At 38.5% G+C, this 21,928-nt stretch overlaps 1 protein-coding gene across 1 annotated transcript; it reads left to right on the forward strand.

The window, feature by feature from the left end:
- Positions 1 to 6,823: 6,823 nt before the first annotated feature.
- LOC146611283 (putative N-acetyltransferase camello) lies at positions 6,824 to 8,134 on the forward strand. The gene is made up of 2 exons (XM_085345690.1): positions 6,824 to 6,842; positions 7,383 to 8,134. The coding sequence occupies exons 1-2, from the start codon at positions 6,824 to 6,826 to the stop codon at positions 8,132 to 8,134; spliced, it is 771 nt and encodes a 256-aa protein (XP_085201816.1).
- Positions 8,135 to 21,928: the final 13,794 nt, after the last annotated feature.

Here is a 21,928-nt window from a genome sequence, read left to right on the forward strand (position 1 = left end):
GAAATTTGTGCACTATGACAGCGGTCACCAACCTGTTTTGCGCCACAGACCAGCCTTTCAGGTAGTGCAGATAAATACAACATAATAAAATTATACAACCAAGACAAAAACTGTGGTATTTTGTAAATATAATAATAAATGCGAATTCACTATGTAATTGTGTAACTTTATTAGCAGCGACCTCCTGAAATGTTCCAACAACAATGAGAGTAACATCCTCCTCTCTTCCCCTTAATACTCTCTGGTCACCATGGTAACGCGTAAACACTTCTTTCACACTAAGACGGCCAACTACAACGCAGGAAAAGACCCGGGGAAACAGAGTTAACGATAAAAAGCCTGAAAACCATAAATTTCACACCCGAGCTTCGACTCCAAGCGACTCGGGGGTTGGGGACCGCTGCACTATGACATTTCAAAGTCTCTGGATGACTCTAATGAAGAGATAAAGAAACATTAAATGTGGGGTAGAGAACGCTTTAATCTAATATTTAATGCCGGATGAGTCACACCATTTTCATGATCCAGTCGGTGATATAGATGACCCTTCAGACCAACCTTCTATGTAGTAGATAGAGCCAAACCTTTAGAGAAAAACGTCAGCCATGGCAGAAGAGTCGCTTTGTTACTGCGAGGTCGAGGGTTTAATTAGCCACGCATTTATAAATTACAAAGAATTAATTAATTATTAATCAAAATTCACTGATGATAAACTGACTAACTGCTTCATCTATAAAGTACTTTGGCATTGCTGCGTTGCTCTTGCACTGAAAACAGTTACATTAATAAAGTAAATGTATTTATTTTTTTCCTTTTTCTTTTAATACATTAACTGCTCTGAGGTGAGGAAACGGTTATTTTTTTAGTTATTCTGTAGCTGTCTCTCAGGTCAGTTTCAAAAGAAGAAAACAGACCTTGAACTGGAAGCAGAAACCACGTAAAATGTACCAGTGGATATTACATTTGTGTAATATAACTTAGATCTGCCAGTCTGTTGCATCATAGAAAAATGTATTTGATTTGATTGACATGTTTTTTAGTTCTTTACAAAAATGCGTTTTAATCTACAAAGCATATAAAACAGGGAGTTGTTGTCGAGGATATGTCAATACAGACAGGAATCAAAACTGTTGCTTCTGGAAAGTTCTTAGACCGATCCATGCTAAGATGTACATCCTAACAAGGTTCTGGTGTTCCCTGTTGATAGCAAAATATCTAGAATAATCTGGTTCACAGCATGCAATATAATGGCTGAAGGAATGCCAGTTTGTTTGGCTTGGCCTCCATTTATGCTTACAGTGTGTTATTGCTGTGAAATGGTGTCAAATGCTTTATCTTAACTGCAAGACCCCATGGTTGCAGTGTAGCTAAAGTGGTGTTTTGGCATGGTACGTAAATATACTGAACTCAGCTTTCACAGCCACTACAAATAATTAACAAAATATAATTATAAAATAATAATTAATTATACTGAACTGATACTGTTTTGGTTCCTAAAGTGTTTAACTCTATTATCATGTTTTTTTAATGCGCGCACTTAAGATTTTCTAGATATATTTAGATAACATGTACTCACATTTTGCAGCCAAATTCTTGGTGAATTGAGCAACTCAGGGGATAGCATGAAAAACGTGCGTTTATTGAGCAAATTGTCATCTTATTATTATTCTTGGCAACACGTCAGAAAAGAAACACGAGTCCCATCCAAAAATATCCCAAAATTTAAAAAGACGTGTGCAGCAATAACCTTTCCTAAAGCACCACCCTGAGGCCAAAAAACAAATACAAATAAAACTTTGATGTCACCCAGAGGATAAATCTTTTTGATTTAAGCAGCAGTACAATGTGGCCTTTTTTCTGTCACAACCCCCAAACTTTTTTCTTTTTTTTTTCCTTTTTTGCCTCATGGATGGCTCAGAATAACAACATGTACCTCTGTTGTTGAGCCCTCTGACTGTCTGTTGTATAACACGAATACCCCCTCATGGGGCTGTTATGGTTATTACTAACTTTTAGACTATTCCGGTATAAAATCTTCAGTGCTGCAAATAAAACCCTAAAAACATCCGTGAGCCTCGGATGGAAGCTTGGTCGTCTCCAGTACTGATCATCCTTCATCCGCGCTTTGTTTACAACTAACCCCGTCTTCCCTCTGCGATACAATATGTTTATAGACAGCTTTCCTTTATTCTTCAGTAGAATTTAAAATATAAGAAACTGTAGCAACAGGGAGTTATGTATGACTAAAATCCTATTATTTCCACTATGAAAATTACCTGGGATTCTCACTTTGAGGTGAGACAATCGCTTTTGTCTGCGTACAGTTGGTGAAGTGTCACAGCAGTTACTAAGAACGAATCATGACTTGGATTGTGATGAAGTAAGATTATAAAGTAAGATTTGATGGAAGGCAGCCTTCCACCCCTCTTGGGGCTGTTGTGATTCCAGACTTTCATTATGCTTTCTTATCTCTCATAATCTAAAAGGGTTGTCCAAGACAACCAAAGCGTGCACCCTGGTTTCTTTGTACAATTGTCCTCCTTATAATTCCAAGTTCTATGTTCCAGTTTCCTAGTTTTAGTTCCTTGTTTATAGTTTTTGGCTTAGTTTCTTGTATTTAGTTTTCAGTCTATTCAGTTTAGCATTAAACCAGAGGCTTGTGCTAACCTAACCAAAATATTATTCCCTTATCCAAAAACTAATTATGTGATGGATCACTAATGCCTACTAAATGAAGCATTAGTGATCCATCAAGATCTAAAATTCATAGGTCTGTTTGAACTATAAGTGGTCTTGCTTTGCAAGATCAAAAACAAACACTGCTTAAGTGGTGCTTAGGGGCTATGGCAGTTTTAGGTGATAGAAATTCGGTAATGGTAACTGTAAACTTATCTGAAAATGCAATGCGTGGCTTGAGATGGATGGAAAATTGACAGACGTTTTCTGCAGCTTTGTTAAGTTGCTGTCTTTTTCCATCTCAGGGCTTTTTTTGCTAATAACATTAATAAAAACTTTACTAAATTATGCCTTTATAGCCACAAAGTAAATATAGGTCAGTTAGCCAGCTAGCTTATCTTAGCACAAAGCGCAGAAGAAAGCAGCTAGCAGTTGCCTGCATGTACTTCTGAAACTCATTACATAATGGTAAATACGCTAATTTAAATGTGGATGTTATTAGTTTCTTACAGTCACATGACATGTTGCCCGCTGTTCTCAACGCATGTTATTTTAATGCTGCCTTTGAGCAAAAAGCCTAAAGATAAAAAATACACTGTCTACCACCACCGTCTACCATTATAGCAAGGCTAAATGGAAATCTCTGGAGAGTGTTAGCTCAGTGTATATGTACTTTTGTGTCACAGGAGATGACAAAGTTAAATTCAGAACTGTTGGAGACGCAGTGGGTTGAAAATAACTTTTTCTTGGGTGTTTTCAAATGATGGCGACTGGATGAGAAAATCTCAGTAATATAATGGGTTAATGTCTTAATGTCATACTTCTATGACAAGCATATGAAACAGGCTCATTAATTTACAGTCTCCATTATAAATGGACCATGTAGTTAGTCTAGAGTGATTAGTTTCCAGGGCAACTTCAATAGTTTTTTTTTTTAACTTGCGACTTTTTGTTTCAAGACAATGTGCAATCAATTCTGAAGCACTCTTAACTAATTCTATCAAGTGAGATTAATATTACCTGTGATGATGAGGTGTTATGTACTGAAAGCAATTCGTGACACTTCATGAACAAGTGTGACTTGATGAATGCTACAGCATATTCTTATTAATTCAAATAATGGTTTTAACTTTCGTGTTTAGAAATAAAATGCTCAGCAATAGTTTATTCAACTTTAAGGTGAACGGTGGTGACTCCAAGAGCATAATCGGCTTTTTCAGACATGTAATGTATAATGCTGTTCACCTTAGGTACTTTTGTCAACACACAGTGATTTTTACAGTTAGGTTGTCCTTCTTCACACATCATTTGCTGACCCTGATCTACACTATTACGGAATGCTACTCTTTCCCAAGAAAAGAGCATTTACTTTTCAGGTTTTCAGTATGAATCAGCACGTAGGAGTAGAAGCTTGTCTTCAAGGTCATCACACAGAATTTACTACACTGACTGAATCTGTAGCTTTTACCCCCAACTGGTGACCAAGAGCTGTTGTCAGCTGCTTTTCTGAAGAGTTTATACACCACAACTGTGTGTTGTCTTTTTAAGATATTTGTCCACACATCATTCTGTTTGAATCCATATGTAGCCTTTGATGGCAAACAAGTATTTCATCTTATTCATGTTTTTTGATTGCGATTATGTTCCCCAGAAAATCACCAAGAGTCAGGATAAACCAAGTGACACTTTGAGGACAGCATTTTACTCACATTTGTTGAGTAAAGACATATAAAAATAAAAAGTTTGTGCTTGCGTGGGTTCTGTCTGTGTAACTACTCCTTCCTCCCATGTGTTAGGTTATCTGGTAAGTCTAAATTAGCCTTGGCTGTGAATGTGGAATATTTTTGATTTTTTTTTTTAGCCTTGCAAAGGATTGGCAGTCTCTCCAGGGTGGACCCCACCTATTGCCCTAAAATAGCTGATACTGTGTAGGATTCAGCCTCCCCACAACTTTGAACTGAACAAATGAACGAAGATGGATGGAAGGAAAAATGACCTTTTTAGGACTGCGCCGTAAACATCTTTCAATTTCATTACAAATGTGTCTTTCAAAGATGATGTGATTTCAGAGTATGTTGCTTTAGTGCAAAAAAAGTATCTTTAAGCATTAATGCCAGACAAAACTGAACTTCATAGTCAGTGAATGTGAACCTTTTGAATTGTTTCCATTCCATTTATAACATCAACGCAAACCAGCAAGCTGGTAAGTATGTTCCCATCTATTGTTGAGTAGCAGAAGTTATTTTGCAGATTTGAATTACTTTGTTAAGATTCATTCAGCGCCAGGACTGGGCTTGTATAACTTTTCAATTGCACTTCAGTACATTTGTATGTCAGTATTCAGTCTGGATATTCATTCAGGTTAACAGTCCTTGTTGGATGGATCATCATTATGGATGTACAGAAGGGTATTTATTTTCTCACCATCACACAAAGAATAAGGACTAACCCTACATGCGATGAATACCGAACAACTTAAAGCAGCTTGTTACTACTTATGAAGCGCCTTGAGGCGACTTTTGTTGTGATTTGGCGCTATATAAATAAAATTGAATTGAATTGAATTACTTTTCTTTGAACATGGTAGGTGATAACTTAAAAACTGTAACTGTAAAAGGTTTATTAGGTAAGCCTAATATTTAACCTATCGTTGCATTACATTGGTCTCAGGACTCTCAATTCAATGTGTCTACATATGCCACATAACCAAAGATCATGACTTTAAAGGTTTTAATTAGTGCGTAAATTTGGCGTGGTTTATGCAACTAATTGTGTATGCAGATGGGAATTAAGGACTTTGTGATACAGGCCTCTGAATGTTTTTTTTGGTTTTTTTTGGCCTGTCCCGTTTGGCTCTTTTGCCATCAGAATTGTTGTCTAAAGGCAAAGAAAGATGCCCAACGGATTTACTTTACCAAATTGACCATCCCAGCCTTGCCGTAATGGTCCATTTGATTCACCTTTTATTGTTTATTTTATTTTCACTTACTGAATACGGGACAGACTTGACTGGGGGAAAGAAGGGGAGAAAGAAAGAGGGAAAGAGAAACAGCTGAGAAGAGGGACGGGGGAGAAGGGCAAAAGACAAAAACCAACAGAACGGGCAGAGAAAAAAAAAAGCATATATCAATCACCTGGGTCACCTGCTGAGAAAGAAAAAAGAAAACGAGCAGAAGAGAACAAGAGTAATAGAATAAACAGCATCACAATGATATATGGGAATATGACAGTAAATACTAAATGTTAAACATTATTGTGCAGCACATAAGATCAACAGAACACAGTGTGCTCACATGCTTACCGAACGTGATTACAGGAGTGGAGGAGGTTTCACTTCTGCATTCAGAATTCACTCTGCAAATGTGAAATGGTTTCAGAAAGTTCCACAGTTGCTTGACCTTCCAGGGCTCACAGATTCATGAGGCAGTGCTATTGATTTAAACAGGTGTAAAGGCCTTTCTCCTGCTGAGGAAATTTAATCATGTCAGAGGGCCACCGGGTTATTGCACAAGACACTGTCACCAGTGCTATAGGACACTTTTATGTCAGGGGCCTAGACAATATTAATTTTACTTTCACCTTATATTGTGCAGAAGAAGCGGTCTGGAGATCCAAAGCAGATTCCCGAGAGAAAACCACCAAAACTGAAGCACCCAAAAAAGAGATTAATAAGAACATTTTATTCTTGGAAGTATCTTTGAAGTTTTCGAATGGTTCCTGAATTCACATTCTGATCATTTTTCTGATTTAATATGTTCAGGATCTGTGCTCATCCTCCCTGACAAATCCAGTGATGAAGTTCTTTACTCTGTTGACTAAGCCCAATTAAGTTAAAAAAAATTAAATAACCAAAACAATCCTGTGTTTAATTTCAATTAACTTAAAGCACGCTTCCACAGAATCTAAATCAAAGTGTAAAATTTCTTATATAAACCTCAATGTTTTATACAAGCAGTAGCAGTTATACTTCAAAGTCATTTCAGGTCTGTGTGTGTGTGTGTGGTGTGAACTCATAGGTGAGCATGCTCAGACTAATTTCAATTCCTTTTGTGAATGGCTGATTATCACAATCTGTAGATTAAGTCTGGGGCAGCTTTAAGTCTGTCAGAGTGAGAAAAAGACCAAAAGACGAGGGGAAGGCGTCAGCATGGCCCAGAAAAACAATTGTAAGTTAAACTTCTGATTATTTTCATCTTTTATGCTATTTTTGTTGTTGTTCTTGTCATGTTGGTTATGAACAAGAGAACTAATAAGACAGCACGGGTGCAGATGAATGGCAGTACTAACAACCCTTAATGACATAAACACGTTTCAATAAAACTAAAACGCTTTTGTTTGTTGCCTCAGGATCACCTTCGTTTGATTCCGATCATTAGCACATTTGAGACCTAATTGTATTGCATCCCCAGAATGACTCTCACTCTTGGAATCTTAATAGTAGTAATAATTTTAATTGTGATTTTCACCTCAGGTTGTCACATGAAAATGGCATTTTCATATTTATGTGGAATAGAAATGAATTAAAAATGAAAAGGGTAAGAATCAGTGAGAGGCATAGTGATTTATTTTATATTTATTTAACAGGTTACGTGAGCATATTTAGCCCATTGTGAAATCCAGCAGGAATTTCTGATTGCAACAACAGGCAGATTAGTCTCACCGAGCTCTCATTCTCTCCCTCCCTTCTCTTTTCCTCTAACATGCAGTTCAGTTCTCCATCAGGGAATATAGACCTTCAGATCAACATGTGGTCATGTCACTATTTAAGGATGGGATTTTTGAGCATGTTTACCCAGCCTTTTTCAAGGCCATGAGCCATCCAGACCATATTGGTGTTGCTCTGAGCATTTCGATGGCTGGTTATGTGCTGGGAGGCAGCTCCTACTTCCAAGCTCTACTGTTTGGCAGTGCATGGGCTGGCCTTATTTATTATTGCTGCCATGATATCTATGAGGGCTACATGATGAGGAGGCAAAGCGCAGATATGGCCGACATTCAGGCCAGCTACCTGGAAAACCCAGATAACGGCTTCTGGGTAGCAGAGACAGACATCAATGGCCAATCCAAGGTGGTAGGGATGGTGGCAGTGACTGGAAAAAGCGGAGAGGAAGAAGGCGAAAGGTTTGAAGACTGGAATGGCGGAGTGACGGGAGGAGGCTCTGAGCTGGCTCAAGATGCCGGGGATGGAAGTTATGGTGAGATGTGTCACATGGTCGTGGCATTTTCGTGGCGCCGCAAAAACTTGGGCTCGCAGTTAACACGGAAGGCTTTGGATTTCTGCAAAGAGAGAGGCTTCGGCCGTCTAATCCTGGATGTGCGCTCTCCACAGACAGCAGCCATTTCCCTGTTCGAGAAAGCCGGCTTTGTGCAAACCTCATCCCATCGCAACACGCACGCCAACCGCTGGTTCTCCAACCTCGCCAGAATAAATGTGATGCGAATGGAGAAGTTAATTTAAAGATAAAATTTAATCTAGCGAGCAGCTATTAGAACCTAAAATGTACAGCATATCATGAATATGTCACTTAATTTAATCTTGTACCATCATTGGAAAAAACTCTGTGTGATATTGGTCACTGGTTTCTCAAATTTGCTATCATGGTAGTTTGAAAAATATATTAAATTTCATGTTTTTTTCCACAAAGCAGGATTAACGATCTCAGTTTCCTCGTATTTCTTCTCGCTTTGATCTATTATGTATACACCTGCACCCCTGACAGTCTGTTTCCCACAAACATAGAGAACAATGAGACAATTAGTCAACTTCTCAAACTTAGTTAAATGAACGTATTTGCATATGCAAGTCTAGTACACCGCAGTAAGTTTCTAATAAAAGAATTTATTGTATTTTAAACGTAGTCACGTTCAATTATCTATTGTTCTCCTGTCCACTAAGGAATATAAAAATGTATGTGAGAAAGGAGAAGTGTAGTCATTTGGAAGCAGGAGAACTTTCTTTTAAGCCTCTTTCCAGGGAGAGGCTGAATCCCTCTGCCTCAGAGGAATTAATGCCAGCTGACTTCTAAGACCTCACAACTCTTTGCTTAAAATACCAATGAAAAATGCAATAGTATCAGGACATTGGGAGGTTTAAAATTCTTTGGAGCTAAAAGAGCTGTGAGTGTGTGGCATAAAAATAGGATAAAGACTTTGGTATACTGCAGTGCATTCAGGTCATTGTACACACGGCAAATACTGAGATTATCAACACCAAACAATAGAGAAAAAGTTTAACTGTTTCTTTATAGGTGGTCCTATGGTATGTGCGTGTATGGGAGGAGGGATTGGGTGAATCCAGGTGGAAAACCCATGGAAATTTTTCTTTTATAAAATAAAAAATGTGATTGTTGACTCTGAAACAATGCAAAAAACAGCATTTCTGTTCATTATAGAACCTGATGCAGGAAAAACCTAGTGACATGCATGGTGCAGCATCAGCTAAACAATGTAGATTTACACCTTTCTTAACCTACATTGCACCAGACATCTGCTAAAGGTGATTACAATTTCCAGAATATTATCATCACCGCACAGTAGCTGCTTTTCTTTAAAGGGTATGCGTCCGCAGACGACGAGCCTATAAGGAAAAAACATCAAGCAACCAATGTGTGCAATGACAGGTGCGACCTAAATGAGCTTCAAGAGAGGGTGCTGGATGGATAAAGCAGCTTGGCACTGAGAAACACACACACACACCCATCAGAGGCCTTCAGGCATCAATCATTCCTGCTGAGGCTGTCAGAAAAAAATTCGGCCTGTGGCCAGCAGGCAGGTGCTGAACTAGCCAAAGGAAGATGAGCCTTAATTCTGGCCAACCTGTTGTCATCCTCTCACAATTACCAGTACAATTGGCCTCAAGGTAATGACAGCTTGATTGTAATTCCTGTCATACACATGCTGCACAGATGAGTCAGTTGCCATTTTGGGGACAATGATATGAGATGAAGCTGCTGTGCAACTACTCTCCGTAACGTCAAAATCCATGCTGCCACAATGTCTATGAAAACCATTCAGCCCCTCAGAAGTTGTCGTGTTTTATTGCCTCATAGCAATGATGTCACACGCTTGATGTGCACTGATCACTAGAAAATAACCTTTTAACAGCAAAACATAAATGTAAAATACAAATTGGGAGTAGTGTGTGAGGCAGATGTATAAATTCAAGAAAGACAGACGGAATTTATTCTCTGGACAAAGCTATCCATGTTTATATCACATTATGCAAATGAATAGGCTGATTTTTAACCTTTATTTACAACATAGAACAGCAGTCCCCAACCCCCGCGCCACGGACCGGTACCGGTCTGTGAGTCGTTTGGTACCAGGCCGCGAGAGTTGAGGCTCGGCTTCCCTGGGTTCGTTAACTGAGTTTTCCTGGGTCTTTTCCCGTGTGTTATGAATAACTCTTCTTTTTTTTGGAACTGGTACTGGTTTTATTTTGTTGTATTTATCCGTGACACCTTAAAGGCCGGTGTGAAAATATTGTCTAGCAGATCATTACATGAAGGAACCTTTTAAAAAAACAAGCGCGCTCATGCTCACAGGTGTACACACGGGTGGTCACACCCACAAACTACACCCTTTTTGGCTCCTACCTCAAAGCACACTGTGTGCTGTTGATCTTATGTGCTGCACAATAATGTTTAATATTTGGTATTTACTGTCATATTCCCATATATCATTGTGATGTTGTTTATTCTATTACTCTTGTTTTCTTCTGCTTGTTTTCTTTTTTCTTAACAGGTGATCCAGGTGATCGATATATGCATTTTTTTTCTCTGCTTATTCTGTTGGTTTTTGTTTTTTGCCCTTCTCCCCCGTCCCTCTTCTCAGCTGTTTCTCTTTCCCTCTTTCTTTCTCCCCTTCTTTCCCCCAGTCAAGTCTGTCCCGTATTCAGCAAGTGAAAATAAAATAAACAATAAAAGGTGAATCAAATGGACCATTACGGCAAGGCTGGGATGGTCAATTTGGTAAAGTAAATCCGTTGGGCATCTTTCTTTGCCTTTAGACAACAATTCTGATGGCAAAAGAGCCAAACGGGACAGGCAAAAAAAAGAAAAGAAAAAAAAAGAAAATATTGTCGGACATAAAGCGGTCCGTGGCGCAAAAAAGGTTGGGGACCGCTGACATTGAATAAAATACACATATAGTACCAAGATGAGATAATAAAAAAGCTCAGGGGGATAGAGAAGGCTCTGTTTGCACTTCATTTGAAGAAAAAGATGGTGACGTGTTTTGTGTGTAACCAATAATCACACGTACATTTAGATTTGGCAACTCCACAACGTTGACCCTTGCTAAGCCATTCCTAAGTAGCTTTGTGTTGCAAAAGCTGAAGTTTCCATATCCACTTTAATAAATTAAACCATTCCACAGCACAGATTTTCATTTGATTAATTGTAAGTACTAATAGCTTTTAATAAATATGGATTTTATTTAACCTTATCACTCAGTAAAGAAAGGGCTTCTGTTGATCAAACAGACATTAACAGACATTAATTCTGGTTAGATTTAGTGTTGTAAAACAATAATATTTGGAAAGTATCAAATGAAGTGAAATATGGTGTGAAATGTAATTTTCCATGCATGCACAGAAATTAAATGCAACAGAGAAAAACTGATTTATTTGTATTCTTAATTAGAGTACTGACTTTACAGAGGAACTCCGAGGGTAGGAAAGCATTACTTTGAAATTTCTTGTATTTATTTATTTTTTCCTGGTTTGAGGTATCAATAGAGAAACTTTAAAACGTCCTTCCATCTATCTCTCATTACTGGACCAAAGGTTTCCAATTTGAGATAACATAAGATCAATAAAATGGGCAGACTCTCATCATAGGATGAGCTCAGAAATCCGATTAGGAAAACATCTTTTTGTCCCCTATAGGGTGGGATGGTGAGTGCACACCTGTGTGGTGTGTGTGTGTGTGGGCAGGGATTATCTTGAGAAATCCCGCATGCATGCATATTAACAATAACGTATTTCTTTCAGTATCTTACTGATCGGACTCATATCGAGATCTACGCCATCTAGCTTATCATAAGAAAGGAGCTAATGTATCTTCAGGCAAACTCTGACAACAACAAAGGAAGTAATCAACATTGTAAACAGTGCCTGCTTGTGAAGAGGTCTGTCTCTTTTTCTAGATTAGCACCCTTATTGAAAAGGCAAAGATTATGGAGATTAATTACATGAGGGTAACAGCCGCCTATGTGCTGTTGTGTGAAAGCCAAAAGTAGATTTGTTTGGCTCATACATCATCATATACTATTCACCACAGCCTCGCATAATCGCTTTTCATCTTCTTCGTTTCACCACTGGAAGTTACTTTCTTGGCCGTTCTGCTGTAATTCACTGCAGAAGAAAGCACCTGGCCCATTCTGTTAGCTGTTAAATCACAAGTAACAACAGCATACCGTGCATTTACACAAACAGGTTTGCTGCATTTTGGGAACCTGACATTATGCAGAGTGTGCACTTCCTTTTTACTGAATAATTGGTCAATTATTTGCTGCATGGTTCAAGAATGATAAATATACTTTTTATCTATAACAGCAGAATATTAGACCACAGCGCGCAGTCTGAGACACTAACAACTAAAGCATAAAATCAGGACAAATGTGTTGACTGCATCTATTGAATTATACCTAAGGACTGGAACATGTATGAAAGCATAATTACTGTCTCATTAGCATTCAAGATTGGAAGTCAAATTATGAGGATAAATGTGGGATTAGATGTAGCTAATGAGTTGGTATTAAATATGTTTACACGAAAAGCGAACCTCTACATCATGGATAAATGTTCCACACAGTATTAGGCAGTGGCTCGTTTGCTGAGCTCCAGCTTCAATCCAAGAGGACTGTGGGGATTTGGTCAAGCAAGTAATTGGACAAAACAACAACGGAAAAATTGATCACAGCTGTTATAATTAGGAGAAATATGGGACAATCAATTTTTTTCATATTTCAGACGCAATGCCAAGTTACCCAGAATAGCTGCATTCCAATATGGTGAAGGGTAATAGTTATAGTCGGATCCTCTTGTGCTTTAAATAATTCTGCAATATTTTAGGATAATGAACCTTGAGACACAGATCTCAATCACACTGAGAGTTTAGCATATTATTAAAAATGTACAAATGCGACTTGAAATGAAATACTTTTGTAGACTTTTACATGAAAGTTATTGGAGTAGGAGGCTGAATGTTAAATTTGTTTTAATAAAAAACTAAACTAACAACAACAGAAAAAAAGGCCAAACAAAACAAAAAACCTCCCCAGTGATATAATTCATATACATGCTCATATTCGTTCTTTGGTTCTGTCCCACCAGTATCTCAAAAAGCAACTGCCTGTATTTGTGGCACAAATATGGCTGCGTTACGTACAATATTTAATAAAAAAGTAGCTACACAACATACAGCTCTGACCAGATTTTTGCAGTCTTTCACGCTGCTTATTTGAAAAACATAGATATGTAACAGCAGGCTACATAACACCTTTTCCAGGTTTTTTATACAGAACATTTATTTTGGTCTCACGTTCTGTGTTAATGTTATCTTGTGATCATGAGCTATACGCTTGTGTGACTTGAGCAGAGTCACCGGCTATAGCTGTTGCCCTATTCAAGCCTTTAGCTCAGTCCACATCCCAAATAATCAAAACAAATGTGAAAGGTGCAAAGAACCTGGTCTGCTTACGTCACTTCAAAGACTCCATTTCATTTGCGAGAGCAGTTTGCTCTGTTCTTCAAAGCCACATGACAATTTGATAAGAATAGATGTCTTCAGCTGTACGAGGTGCCTGCATACTCTTGACTAACTAGGGAAACCATGACTGACAACTCTCTGGCTGAAGGAATAACATGGGAGGGCAAAAGTTTCACTTGAAGTGAATGAGAACTTGTATTGGAGGGTTCAGAGGAACCAGATAATTTGACCTAAAGGAATCACAAAAGCGGCACAAACAAGAGAGAAGTGGTGGCGTCAGACAAATTAAACAGATAAACAGTTCACCTTAAGGAAATGCATTCATTTTAATATGCTTCTACTACAGCACACCAGTAATAGTAGTTAAAAAAAGGAAGCAGAAATTAGAACAACTCTAAGGTAACAAAGCTTAACCTTCACAGAAGAAGCCCTCTTAAAAAATAAAAATAATCCAAGGATAGTTTAAACTAAGAAAAATACAAGTGTGAGAATTGGTGTAGAAGAATCAAATTCCAAAAGCAAAATGTTACTTGCATTGAACCTTTATATGTCCATGGTGTTGATGATCTTATGATCATTTGTATCTGAATAATCCAAGATGCACTCTACACGCTCATCTGATGCTAACTTGTCAATCATAACGTTCCTCAGAACCTGACATATATTCTTTTTTTTTAAAAACCCTGGCACAAAGCAGAGCTTTTACTTTATTAAATAAGACTCTGAAATAGTGGTTGAGATCATAAACTCGCCAAGGTTATGGATAAAGGAATCCCAAAGGCTATTTTCCTATGTGTAGTTTTAGGCACTTCTGCTTTGGCTTCAGTTTTCTTCCTTTGAAGCTATTACATTTATGTACACTTTACGCTAAAGAGGTGCATTTAAGGGTTTCTTCCCAGTTACAGCAAATATAAAGAGGACAGGTTGAAAAAACAAACAAAAGAAAAACAAGTCAGAACCAGATGGGTCTAATGTAACATCACATTTTGGTTGGGTATCAACCAAAATCATCATAACAGCAAATTTTCGAAGATGTAAAAGGAAGGACGGCGCTCCTTCTGAGCGACTGGAAGACTGCAACAGCGGTGACTCCATTTCAGGTAACGTAAGCTCATTGGACATCCTGCAGTTCGTGTCATATCACGGGCCTTTGTGTAATTTTTTTTTTTTTACTCATTTATAATTATTTGGCAGCAGCGGCAGGAAATGTAACACTTGGCTTCTAATATAGGTGCTAATAAACCCTATTTGTGAATTTTTCCCTCCTGGCTGAAGTGGCACCTCTCAAAAAGTAATGAGTCAGGGTAAGCTAAAGGATCATAATAACGATTGTGCTATATTCTTTCCACTTGAAATCTTATTACTAATGCACAGATTGCAACTGGTTCCTCTTGTATGAATGGAGTGGCCATGACTCACTGACACCATTTAGGTCTGTCTTACATCTTGTTTTAACTAAATAAACCTGCTCCAGGTTAGGTTTGCTGTGACAATCAAAGAAGGTTGGCAATATAGTCCAACAACATTAATATGCATATGGAGAAAGTGTCTTATTAATGATAAAAATATCTCCTGACCAAGTTGGGAGAAACCAATAAGAATATTGGGCGTGCCAGCCGTTGGTCTAGAAACACTAAGACATTTTTGCAGTAGGAAACCTGCATTACCTGCAACCCACATGGGTTGCAGGCAGTGTTGGGAAGGTTACTTTTAAAATGTATTCCACTACAGATTACAGAATACATGCCCCAAAGATGTATTTTGTAAAGTATTCCACTACGTTAGTCAATGAGAGTAACGTATTCTGAATACTTTGGATTACTTAATATATTGTCATGCTTTTTACAACTACATGAATGTACTATTGCTGTGTGATTTATTACTATTACTGAAGGATGCTCGTCATACCAATACCAACTAGATTTTTGAATCTTAATATAAAATGAGTAACAGTAGGGTGGACAAGACTGCACTTTTTGCAGCGATCTCGTATAGAAAACTATTCAGCGTGTTTATAAAAGGGGTGGCTGTAGCTCAGGTGGCAGAGCAGGTCAGCCACTAATCAGAAGGTCGGTGGTTCGATCCCAGGCTGCCTCCTGGCTGCATGCCAAATATCCTTGGGCAAGACACTAACCCCGTGTTTGCCTGCTGGTGGTGGTCAGAGGGCCCGGTGGCGCCAGTGTCCGGCAGCCTCGCTTCTGTCAGTGCGCCCCAGGGCAGCTGTGGCTACAATGTAGCTTGCCAATGTGTGTGTGAATGACTGAATGTAGTGTAAAGCACTTTGGGGTCCTTAGGGACTGAGTAAAGCGCTATACAATACAACATACCATTTACCATTTCCACCGGCGTGGAATTACCAAAAATATTTCCACAAAGTAACTGTATTCTGTATACCACATTTTTAAGTGGTAACTGTAACGGAATACAGTTACTCATATTTTGTATTTTAAATACCTCCGATACATGTAATCTGTTACTCCCCAACACTGGTTGCAGGTGATGTGACTCACCAACAAAATCAATAACACTGACGCTGATCGTTTGCACAATTATATACTACTTGTTCACAGGAAAAAGAAAGCTTGCAGCGCTGATAATCTCAGCCTCAGCTATCTGATAGAATTATTCATCAAATAAAAAGTGCACTCTTCAGGCCCCAATTTGTTCGACAGTTCATTAAGTTCACATTAAATAATCATTAGCTGCAAAAATACATAAATATTTGTGATTTCTCCTGAATAATCTAGCAAAATTGGTGCTTTATGTGGTATTACCACATCAAAGAGGGATGATTTGTTTTGTTAACTTTTGGAAGCTTCAGCCTTGTCATATCCCTTAAGAGGAAACTTTTATTGGCATTTAACTCTGAGTGATTACGTAAGATCTTTTGTGAGTGCAAGCACAGATGAGAGCTCAGCACTAAATGTCAAAACACATCACTTACGGACTAAAGAAGAGGTGCCGCATTGATTAACTGATAATATTCGTGTTCCAAACTGCGAGCAGCCGAGGCCGGCCTGTTTGATTTAAGTTCATTCATTGGTTGAAGCAGTCGGGGACATTTTGATAGTGAGTTCGGGGTAATGTTACTAGGCATTTTCTGTAGTTGTGCTTTCTTAAAGAAGCCTGCTGAGAAATATCGCTTTCTGAGAGATGATGTACAGCTATTATTAAAGACTTGCATTTCTTCTGCTTCTAAAAAATGTCGATTTCTAATGAGACAAAATAATTGATGACATAAAGACATATTATTGGCATCAGTGTTTTTTCGCTGTGTTATTTTATACTAACCATCATAAATGAACGTTCAAGTGAAACATAAATCCACATCTCTGTCTTTGCTCCGTGATACTTTTTCTATATTTCTTAAATGACAGCATAGGTCCTGATCCAATATATTGGGAAAATCAATAATTTCTGATGATGTACACCATATCTCAGAGTTTCCAGGGTTATTGAAGGAAGTGAAGAAAATAATCCCTATCACAACTGGCCCACATAAACCATTAAAAATATGGCTTTGATCGATATCTGTATTAATTAAAGAAGCGATTTGACAAGGAAGTTGGACGACGGCACTTTATCATGCACGCTCAGTGAGTCACGGATTAAGTTGTGCTGCGGTGAGGATATCTGCCACGTGTCACAGTATTAAAGTGAGGAAGGGATAACGTCTCAGTCTTCGGTGATGAGATTTGCGCTTCCGAGTGAGAGAAATAGACCTGTTATGGACTTCGATTTCTCCTCGAGGAAACGACTGCAAGGATGCACAGCAGCCTCGCAGTTATAGAGCGCTTGTTGCCATCTGTTATGTAACTCCATACATGCCAGCTGTCATATCCAGACAGATTATGCAGTTGTTAGCCGTGCTGCTGTTTGTATTAGCAGCTGTAACACTAGATAGCTCGGTCTAACCTTTCTGCGCCTTCAACGCCGCGTCAGAAGCTTTCGTTCTCATTTTAGGCAATTTACATGTATGAACAATTCTTGGACTTGGCACACACTTCAAAAAGACTATTAAAGTGTCAAATTAAAGCTTTTATTGGCTGGGATGTTGGCATTTTATAAATTATTGGTTATAAGAGAGCGCAGTGGGATGTTTATACATCTTAAAAGCTGTCTTAAAAGCTTTGTGTTTTTCTCAGCCGGGTGTCACTGTCAGCACTGAGCAACAAGACAAAACACAGTGTGACTGGAGAATGTGCAAGGTGAGATGTGATCTCTAAAGTGAATCAAATGGTTCAGACACTGGGTATTGACTGCCTTTGGAAGCTTAATAGGGGATTTAATAGGCCCAGACAGAGAAACAACTTACATTTTTCATGATGCTGTTTCTCAGGGGTATTAATGTTTGGACAAGCTGACAAACCTAGAAGATATTTATAAACAGTGTGCTGCGGTTGCTACAATTCAGGTGTCTCGGAGGATCATTTTGGGATGGATTCTTACTTCTCGAGCAGAGGGCCGAAATGGATTTCTTCTCAAAATGAAACAGAGACATACCAGCTTGGAGAAAATAGGATTTACAGTACAGTTCCTCCAACAACGGTGTGGATTATATATATAAAAAAAGCTCTGAGCATCATAAAAAAGAATCCACGCAGGCAGATCACAGGTTCAAAATAAGTCTCCTTACAAAAATAAGAATGAAGAAGATGATGGATGGATGGATGCAAGCAAAGATAGGACATGCTGGTCCAGCAGCTGGGAAAGTGGCAAATCCCTCTATAAATTCGCTTTCATATGCTTCTTTTTTCTAGCACCAGCATAACGTTGCCTGAGCTATATATTCAGATTTCCAGCAGTATGCGTTTGAAAAAACTAAATGAAAATGAGACTTTATGGGAGTTTTAAATATCAGTATTTTGGATAAATGTGTATGTATAAACAGGACAATCTCATCTTTAGCATCAGATGCTGTGGGCAGAAGCAACGCCCAGAGACTAATTGCATCCATAGGTGAGTGCCTTGCACAAGGGCACAATAACAGGCGAATCACCTCAGGTTTTAATTAAGTTTTTAATGGTGGGAGAAGCCGGAACCCCAAGAGGAAACCCACGCAAGCAACAGTGCTAACCACTGTGATTTACTGTAGCATTTAACTGAAACCTCTTTCTGCAACCGTACCAACATCCAACAGGCTGTTATCAGTCCATCTAGAGTTAGGATTAGGATTGGGATTTGATTAATGCCAACTGCTTCTTATAGAAGTTACACCAGTTCAGAAGACTCAAACATTTGGTACGTAAGATCTTCAACCCTAAACTGGTGGATGTCAGCCCTGTACACTGACGACTGATTCGAGGCATCAAGAACAAATAACACCAAAATAATTATAATAGCAACACTTAAATTTAATCAGAGCATTATTCGTTATCAAATTGACCTCATCTAAATAATAAAAAAGGACAAATATTGAATTTGCATAGCTAGAATTCATTTGCATATTTTATAAAATGAAATTCTGCACTTGTCTTTAATACAATTTTCAGCTTTTATCCAAAGTATAATCCACTTTACTGTGTTTTGATTCTGGTGTCAGGCTTTAAGTAATTTCAAGTAAATATTATTATTGTTCTATTTGTATTATGAGACCAGCTGGGCTCATTTTGACCTAAATATTAAATAACTGAAATTAAAGAACAAATGGCCAGCTCTGAGACTTAATCTCTCCAACATGTCCTTCCCCTGAGCCTCCTTGCAGACATGCCCAAAACCTTATGTATGAGGCATCCAGGAAGCATCAAATTCAGATGCTTGAACCGTCTCATCTGGGTCCGTTCGATGAAGAGGAGTACTGGGTCTACTTTTAGTCCCTCCGGATTGGCTGTGCTCCGCAAGCTAACAGACTTCGCCTGCTTCTATTTGCTATCTTGTTCTTTCACCACCCAGAGCTTGTGGCTGTAGCTGAGGGTAGACTCATAGATCAACCTGTTAATTTACAGCTTCACCTCCTCTCTCCTTCATATCGCATAACACATCAGTACAGCATCCACATTGCAGCAGTAATCTGTCTGTCAGTCTCATGCTCTTTCACGTTACTTTTGAACAAGACCCCAAGATACTTGAACTCCTCTACTTAGGGGAGCCCCTCATTCCTGACCCAGAGTGGGCACCCCACCCTCTTCTGGCTGAGAACCATACACTCAGATTGGACATGCTAATTGTCATTCCTGATACATCACACTCAGCTGCAAACCACCCCAGTGTGAGCTGGAGGAAGCCAAGAGAGCCACAAAATCTACAAAAAGCAAAGATGAGATCCTGAGATCTGACACCCTCCTCCTGTTGGCTGCACCGAGAAAGTCTGTCCATTAAAGTTATGAGCAGAACCTTTGACAGATTACCGTCCTGGTGGAGACCAACACCCACCAGGAATGACTCTGATTCATTGCTTGCAATGTGAACTAATCTCTCACTACTGTTGTATAGAAACAATAAAAAAACAACTAAAACTAAACGCACACTTCAAGCACTGATAGCACACAGTTTATCTCATGTGTTGCTCAGAGCATGCCGGCAAGTGACAGGAGAAACAAACACTTGCTACCTTCTTGTCAGTGCTCCAGGAGCAAAGGTAACCCCTTTTTCAAGCAGATTTTCCAGCCAAGCGTTGCACGGTCACATCAGCAGGTGAAGTTTTTCTCGCTCCCAAGAGGGTCATTGCTGCTCGGGTTGAGGCTTACAGTGTAGCAGGATCAGTTTTCTTTTTCATGTGTGGCATGACCAGGGCACGGCTCAGCTGTCTCAAAGAGATCCGACAACATCACCAATGTTCGGAAAACTTCCAGCCTGGAAAGTTCCTTATCCAGGTGATAAACACAGCGATGTAGCAGCTCCTCTTTAAAATGACTGACAGAATAACCATACCCACTTGGTACCTGTGGCAAACATTAACTGAATAAATAGCTCAGTTTAATAAAGCGGGCGAGTCACCTGGGACTCTAAAGCATTTGTGTTTTTTAAAAAGCACTAATCAAAGCAGAAACAGAAACAATGACAATGTGACATCATTGGGAACATTCACTACTTGAATGAGCGGTCCTGTGTCCACACTGTCACTAAAATAAGGGTAACAAGGTTAAAGACCCCAGAATCTATATTTTGCATCGCTTCTTAGTTACTACTGTTATGCTACACGAACACAATGTTCTCTGGAAGGAATAAAACTGTTTGGTTGAAGGAGAGGCTTTGTTTATTTCGTTTTTTCCTTGTGCTCTCCTTTCTACTTCAAATAGGATGTGACTCATAAATGAAGTAAGGTCACACTCACTTCAGCAGCAGTCAGCAATATTTCTAAATCAAAACTGGTTGTCAGTTGATGGATTGTTTGAGTGTAACGCCTGGTTGCTGTCAGTCATTTTGATCAAAAAGCACAGACCTGTGTGGTTTGTGCTGAGTCTTAGGATGATCATAGTAAGATTCTTTACCAAACGTTTGCTCTTAATGTCGGTTTTTCATTCATAAATATCTACAACCAAACAAAATGTTTGAAATAAAGTCATATGCGGTGTGCACCCACAGTCTAGCCCAATCATCTCCCAACAACTAACACATACATTTAGATAAATTGGGGAGAAAAACAAATCCTTAGTCATTAGCAGTGCATAAACATCATTTCTAGAAAATATGGTTGGATGTAGAGAAGATTTATTGAGTATTTCCATGTTGATGTCACCAGCCTTCTATTGCATTCGGGGTTGTTTATAGCTTAAAGCTGGTGGGCTAGACTTAAAATGTCTTCATGGCAGAAAAAAAGCAACGTGTCAAATGTGAAATCTGAAAGATGCTGTCAGAAAAAAAAAGACTGCTTTAAAAGCCTGTCAGGAGAATGTGTGTATCTGAAGTAAGCTTCACAAATGTGACTTCTATGACTTTTTTCTAACAAGGGAAGATTTTAATAAAGGGGATTCTTCTTGTACCTGAGGGAAACTCAGCGGATGAGTGTAAAGGTGTTTTCAATCCTGTAAAGTTTGTTGATTTCATAATTGCTTGGATTACATGCCTTACCAAATGGCGGAATCCAGACAGTTTGAGGTAGATCACTATAAAGTTGCAACTCTGTTCCTGAAATTATGCTATACTATGCACTAGTACTTAGGTAACAACACTAAATATTATGGGGTTTTTTGTTTGTTTTTGTTTTGTTTTTTTTTTCTAAATATTGCAAGGTCAAGGTCAAGGTTCTTTATTTGTCACATGCATAGTTATACAAGTATAACACACAGTGAAATGTAGCCTGACACGCTCCTCGACATGTGCAAAAAAATTGGGGGGGGTGTAGAGGAAAAACATTATTTATATATATATATATATATATATATATATATATATATATATATATATATATATATATATATATATATATATATGTAGTATATACATTGGGTGAATGTGCAGTAGTAGCAGCAAGCAGGTGAATTCTGTACATTAATATGAATAGACATCTGACTATTTTACAGGATAGACAATATAAACATATTTAAAATTAAAGGAATTGAAATGTACATTGTGCCTTCGTTTAGTGTCTGGAAGAGTCC

This window comes from Diplotaxodon limnothrissa, linkage group LG20 (genome assembly GCF_057381915.1).
Source record: "Diplotaxodon limnothrissa isolate DT_005_m linkage group LG20, D_limnothrissa_male_GT1.1, whole genome shotgun sequence".
NCBI classification, from domain to species: Eukaryota; Metazoa; Chordata; class Actinopteri; order Cichliformes; family Cichlidae; genus Diplotaxodon; species Diplotaxodon limnothrissa.